We start from the raw sequence: 6,882 nt of genomic DNA, 5'->3' as shown, positions 1-6,882 counted from the left end.
ATGACATGGGAGTTCATCTTTCAGAACCAACTCCATTATTTTGCGATAACAAAGCTGCTATTCACATTGCACACAATGATGTCTTTCATGAACGCACGAAACACATTGAGATTGATTGTCACTTTGAGAGACATCATTGCAAGCAACAAACCATTGGACTAGATTATGCTGCATCAGAACTACAGATAACATACTTGTTCACGAAATCACATCCCTTCTAAACGGCTTCAATTTTTAAGCTCCGAACTCATTATATGTTATAGACCATCTTGAGTTTGAGGAGGAAGAGGGGGGCGTTAAGAAATATGACATCATTGTAGAGTATTTTACGTATCTTTACATATCCATTTTTCTTTACTCTAGGATATACTCTATATCTCCGGTATATTAGTTTTCATATTCATATTTTGTACTATACTAATTTCTTTTTCTAAGCTATTGTATCTTGTATAAGAGGAGCAGTGCTCCATTGTAATTAACACATGATTAATATACAGAAATCCCGATTCGATGACTATTTTTGTCGGTTGGAACAGTAGGTTTTCTACTCTGGTGTATTATTCTTCTTTACTTCATCCGCCATGTAAATGCAAAATAAAAATGCAGGCTGCTATTCATTTGCCGTAATGCGGGAGGTTTACAAGCTTTTGAGAGTGCAGGAGACTCCACATTCAGACACACTACTCTTTTTTGATATTCTGCATCGAAAAAGAAAGAAGATAAAAAAAAGGGGATATTCATGTCATTATGTGGGTTTATATAAGTCTATAAACTTTGATGGCCACCTTCTGTCATCAATTATTTGAAAGGAAAATAGTGGAGCATCACTGGTTCCTGATGGCTAATGGTGGTGTCATTGTGTTCCATTTGTTTTCTTCCATTGTTTTTCAAAGGAGATAAAACAAAAATCCTGGAGGTATTCACTAATTAAATAACAAAGGAGATAGAAAGGTGAATAACATTTTCGATAGAGGAAAGCATTAAATTTTAATTTACTTTGTCTCTATTTTCCCACTAATTTCCTCAATCTCATCATTCTATTCTATTGTCATTTTTTATTTTTAAGCATCTGGTTATACCATTTACAATACTAGTCCACTGTCTGATTGGGTGAAAGCGAGCGTATATTCTAGATTGTCTCCCGACGGACACGACTACATAAAATATCAAGATTACCCTCCCTAGTCATAAAGGAATTAACGGAACATTTAACATGGATGCATCAACTTTTCTTTTTTCTGATTGGAAGATGCATCAACTTTTCACAAGGAGAAAGATTGGCCTTCAACTTCAAGGGCTATCTCTGAGCAGAATAGGATTAGTCATAGCAGCAAAATTGAAAGACCCATCTTTTTATTTTGTAGGACGATCATTAACAACAGGCAACAGACGAGGCTCTCCAGGTCTAGTAAACAAACCACAAGAAAGTGAGATTTTCATATTTCAGTGAGGTTAAAATAGTAATTCCGAAGAGCGAGATTTTCCCGAGATCTTGACGCTAAAGTATCGGCGGGTATGCGTATGATGGAGAGTGTGCATGTGCTCTTTGAATCTTTCTATATCTAGAGTCCTAATAAATTAACCTTTTTATTTCCCATAATTTGTTTTTTTTCTTTGCATTACATTATTTATTTTTTGTATTATTATTATATTATTGGATGAATATTATTATATGAAACTAGTTGGAAGCCTAACAAGCTAAGCTCTAACGACATACTAATACATTAATTGAACAGGTTGCTGTGCTAATCTACCAGTGAGCCTCATGGGTAACCTAGCCAAGGGAACCGAAACGGCGGGAGGAGGCTGAGATTGTGTCACAAGGGGGACAAACTAACACTACCTTCCATGTTAATTCCTGCAATATTACGCCATTAGGGAGTCGAACTTGTGACCTCCTGGAACGCATTAAACTTTTTTGTATTATTATTATTATTAATTTATTTTTCTTGCTTCCCAACGGCAGCGTTAGCACTCTCTCACTCTAATCACTTTCTCAATTTCTCTCTCTTAAAAAAAAAGAAAAAAGAGAAAAAAACCAGTCTTTTAACAAACAAAAGTGAGGTGAAATTTCAGAGGTTTTCCTTGGATCACATTCATCATCAACAACTATAAGTTATTCTGGTAGATGGGTTTTTGAACATTAAGCTAGAAACAAAAATCTTTATGTTATAATTTAGCTCAAATCTTATTAATTTGTTTTAACAAGTCCACATTAAAACGCTTTAGGTGGGTTGGCAGTCATTTATGAAGTGTCTATAGTTTGTTCATGCTTTCTTGAGTTTGTGAACTTTTGGGTGTTCTTCTGGTTGGGATATATCCTCTCACCCATGGTGGTGGGTCTTTTATCACCTGATTTGGATTCTTAATTTCACTATGGCACTTAGGGTTTTACTCAATTTCTGAAAGAATGCTGTGATGATTTATCAAAGAACTTGTTAATTTCGTATTTTTGAAGCAAACCCAGATCTCTGTTGCCTCAGTGTGAGTAAAAAAGATAGTTTTTGGGAGGTTTTGTATCTTCACTTTTGTTTCGCCCTCATTTTTCCTGTTTATGAGTTTTGGGTGAAGACCCATATAGAAAGCTGTGGAGATCAGAGACTTATTTAATCTCTTATGCCCTATGAGGAATCTCTTCCTCCCAGAGGCATGTAAAGAAACACAAGTACATGCTTTAAGTCCACAATCATGGCTTCAAGTTGAGAGGGGGAAACTCTCAAAATCTTCATCACATGCCTCTTCTTCTATGTAAGTATTACTGTTGCCCTTCTCCCCTCAATTTCTATTTGAACATTTTATGAATTTGAGTTATTTTGTAATGTTTGTATGTAGAGAACCTCTGATCAAGGTCCCAGAACCACCTATACTACCATTTTTTAAGCCTGCCGATTACGTAGAAGTTCTAGCTCAAATACATGAAGAGCTTGAAACTTGTCATCCTTATGAGAAATCTAGCCTTTACTTGCTACAGTTTCAGGTTTTTAGAGGTCTCGGGGAAGTTAAATTGCTACGGAGAAGTCTACGAGCAGCTTGGCAGAAAGCAAGTACTGTACATGAGAAAATTATATTTGAGGCATGGTTGAGATATGAAAAACAAGGAGAGGATCTTATATCTGATTTGCTTGCTTCTTGTGGCAAATGTACTCAGGAATTTGGTAATTTAAATATTGCTTCTCAAATTCCTGATGATATTGAACTGAAAGCGTTTGAAACTCTGGGGATGATCGGGGGAAACCGTGTTTCAAGTACTGTATTCTTTCGAATTGGCGATCAGAAAATAGCCTGTGATAGGCAGAAAATTGCTAGCTTATCAGGTCCTTTCTGTGCAATGCTTAATGGTTGCTTCAGAGAATCACTCCGGGAGGAAATAGATTTGTCTGAAAATGGTATCTCCTTGTCGGGTTTCAGAATAGTCAGTGAATTCAGTGAGACAGGCAGTTTAAACAATGTTCATCCTGATATTTTGCTTGAGATCTTAACATTTGCAAATAAATTTTGCTGTGAAAGACTTAAAGATGCTTGTGACAGAAAAATTGCATCTTTGATTTCCTCAAAACAAGATGCTGTGGATCTTATCGATTATGCACTTGAAGAGAATGCACCAGTCCTCGCAGCATCATGTTTGCAAGTGTTTGTGAATGAACTTCCTGACTGTCTGAATGATGATCAAGTGGTTAAGATATTTGGAAATGCTAATAAACATCAGAGACATATCATGGCTGGGTCAGCATCATTCTCTCTCTACTGTTTATTAAGTGAGGTTGCCATGGCCCGAGATTCCCGATCCGAAACTACTGTTTGTTTCCTGGAAAGACTGGTTGACTCTGCAGAAAATTATAGGCAGAGGCAATTTTCCTTTCATCAACTGGGTTGTGTGAGGTTTCTGAGAAAAGAATATGATGAAGCAGAAAAGCTGTTTGAGAAAGCTTTTTCATTAGGTCATGTTTATTCAGTTACTGGATTAGCTAGATTGGGTTCCATCAAAGGCAACAAAATTGGGTCTTATGAGAAACTCAGTTCTGTAATATCCTCCCATAGCCCTCTTGGGTGGATGTATCAGGAGAGGTCACTTTACTGTGAAGGTGAAAAGAAACTGGAAGACCTTGTGAAGGCGACAGAGTCGGATCCTACACTTAATTACCCTTACTTGTATCGTGCTGCATCCCAGATGAGGAAGCAAAAAGTACAAGATGCGTTAATGGAAATAAACAGGGTTCTTGGTTTCAAACTAGCACTGGAATGCTTGGAGCTTAGGTTTTATTTCTATCTGGCTCTTGAAGATTATCGAGCGGCATTATGTGATGTTCAGGCAATTCTCACTCTGTCTCCTAGATACAGGTTGTTTGAGGGGCGGGTAGCTGCCATTCAGCTTCGCACACTCGTGCGTGAACATGTTGAGAATTGGATGACTGTTGATTGTTGGATGCAACTTTATGATAGATGGTCCTCAGTTGATGATATTGGGTCTCTTTCGGTTATCTACCAGATGCTTGAGTCTGATGCAGCAAAAGGTGTTCTATACTTCAGACAGTCCTTGCTTCTCCTCAGGTATATTTTTAGCATCTCTTTTGGTGGTTGACCGAATTTAGATTTTCTCGCACCACTTCTGGTGTGGGTATACAGACAAGAGGCGTCATGTTGTGGTCATGTACTACTATAATGTTCCAAATGTTAAGAAATTGTTGGTCCTTTACTGCTGTAGATTCACTTTTGACAAGACCGATGGAAACTATTTGTTTTTATACCAGGTTGAACTGTCCTGAGGCTGCTATGTATAGTCTACAGCTGGCTCGCCAGCATGCTGGAAGTGAACATGAGCGCCTTGTTTACGAGGGTTGGATTTTATACGATACGGGTCATTGTGAAGAAGTGCTTCGAAAAGCAGAGGAATCAATTAGCCTAAAAAAAACGTTTGAGGCTTTCTTCCTGAAAGCTTATGCTTTGGCAGACTCAAGCCTTGATCCTTCTTGCTCAGCAACTGTTGTTTCACTTTTAGAAAATGCTTTGAAGTGTCCTTCTGACAGGCTTCGCAAAGGACAGGTTTGTCTTTTCCCTCATCTTGCATGGCCTGTGGTCGAAACTCTAGATGATAACTATTAAACCAAAGTTTCCCAAGCTTAGGTCACCCTTTACATTGTTGAGTGATGAGATATGATCCGTAGAGGCTTGATTACCGAAGTTACCCAAGCTTAGGTAACAACGTTCAAACAATCTTAGGTAACAACGTCCAAAGTTACCGAAATATGACTTAATTTGGTCCTTAAGCCTAATTAAACTTATATTCAGACAAGCTTTCCAAGTTTCACAGGCTAACATCATTTTCCGGGCATCATTAAATTTCTGTGGCAGGCTCTAAACAACCTCGGCAGTGTCTATGCTGACTGTGGAAAGCTGGACTTCGCAGCTGATTGTTACATCAACGCCCTACGGATAGGACACACCAGAGCCCACCAGGGTCTTGCACGGGTTCATTCCCTCAGAGGTGATAGGAATGCTGCGTACGAAGAAATGACAAAGCTGATTGAGAAGGCCCGAAGCAATGCATCTGCATATGAAAAGAGGTCAGAATACTGTGACCGTGAACTGACGAAGGCTGACTTGGAGATGGTTACCCAACTAGATCCAGTTCGAGTTTACCCATACAGATATCGAGCCGCTGGTCAGATTCTCCTCTTTCTCCACTGCCTAACTTAGTCGTTATATCTGACACGGAAAACCATTCAATTTGGTGCATCTTGTGGAATTGGTTCCATAACATATTCTGCTTTAGATGGTCTTGGAAAATTGACCACAGATGTCCACAGAAATAGGACCGAGCTCGTAACCGCTAAATGATTCATTGACCACCACAAAGATTTTCTACTCTAGCAAACCTGAAGAGATGGCGATTAGTGGTGTTCAAAACAAAATTACTTGCTCTTGAATTGGTGTAGTTGAACTTCCAATTCTCTGGTCTTGCTTACTCCAAGGCTTAACTGGTCTGTCGACACAATAGGGATATTCACTGGTGTTGCTTACACAGGCTTAGCGGACCTGTTGATACATGATTCATATATTTGATGGAATCTTATGTCCATCAATTTGTGTCTCATTTACTCTCTTGTCTCTTCTCAGCTGCAATTATGTTTCTTTCCTCTTCATTTTAAGTTGTAAATTTTGAGGTCTTTGGTGTGTTCGCAGTTTTGATGGACAGCCACAAAGAAAGCGAAGCAATCACAGAGCTCTCAAGAGCAATAGCATTCAAAGCTGATCTCCATCTTCTACACTTACGAGCTGCGTTTCATGAGCATATTGGGGATGTATCTGGCGCATTACGAGATTGCCGAGCGGCTCTCTCTGTCGATCCTAACCATCAAGAAATGTTAGAGCTTCATAGCCGTGTAAACAGTCAAGAGCCCTAAGCGTAAGAAATTATACAAAGAGGTCAACATTGTGTAAACTAGTTTTGATATAGCATTTGTGCCCCACCTTTGTGGTATCTATTTTTTTCATTTTTTTTTATGTAATCTAGGTCATAAGTTCATTCTTCCAAGCTATTGTTTTCTAATTCCCTTTCACATAATTTTTCATGTGTGAAGAGGGAATCATCTAGAAAATTTGTATGAAGGTAAATCTAGAGCCACATTTTTATGACACCACAAGAATAGAAAGAAGACCTCTTTAGATGGGCAACTGAAGAATTTGAATCATTACTTCAGTGGTAAACTAGTAATCCACTCGCTAGTCTTTCTCTTTCTCGTACTTGGTTATCTCATGTCATTCATTCAGAATGCGTGACGTCAGATAATATCAAGGTTTGTTTAAAAACTCGAGTTCATGTATAACATGACTGTGATACTCACCTTGCTTGTATGGATTGGACTCGGGATCTGAATCCAAAGT

General features: G+C 38.5%; 1 protein-coding gene across 1 annotated transcript; it reads left to right on the top strand.

The window, feature by feature from the left end:
* The first annotated feature begins 1,980 nt into the window (after positions 1 to 1,980).
* LOC113316843 (ETO1-like protein 1) lies at positions 1,981 to 6,674 on the top strand. Its single transcript, XM_026564989.1, has 5 exons — positions 1,981 to 2,748; positions 2,833 to 4,548; positions 4,749 to 5,040; positions 5,350 to 5,659; positions 6,181 to 6,674. The coding sequence occupies exons 1-5, from the start codon at positions 2,624 to 2,626 to the stop codon at positions 6,399 to 6,401; spliced, it is 2,664 nt and encodes an 887-aa protein (XP_026420774.1). The 5' UTR covers positions 1,981 to 2,623; the 3' UTR covers positions 6,402 to 6,674.
* Positions 6,675 to 6,882: the final 208 nt, after the last annotated feature.

This window comes from Papaver somniferum, chromosome 10 (assembly GCF_003573695.1).
Source record: "Papaver somniferum cultivar HN1 chromosome 10, ASM357369v1, whole genome shotgun sequence".
Taxonomy (NCBI): domain Eukaryota; kingdom Viridiplantae; phylum Streptophyta; class Magnoliopsida; order Ranunculales; family Papaveraceae; genus Papaver; species Papaver somniferum.
This window is presented reverse-complemented; position numbering and strand designations above follow the sequence as displayed.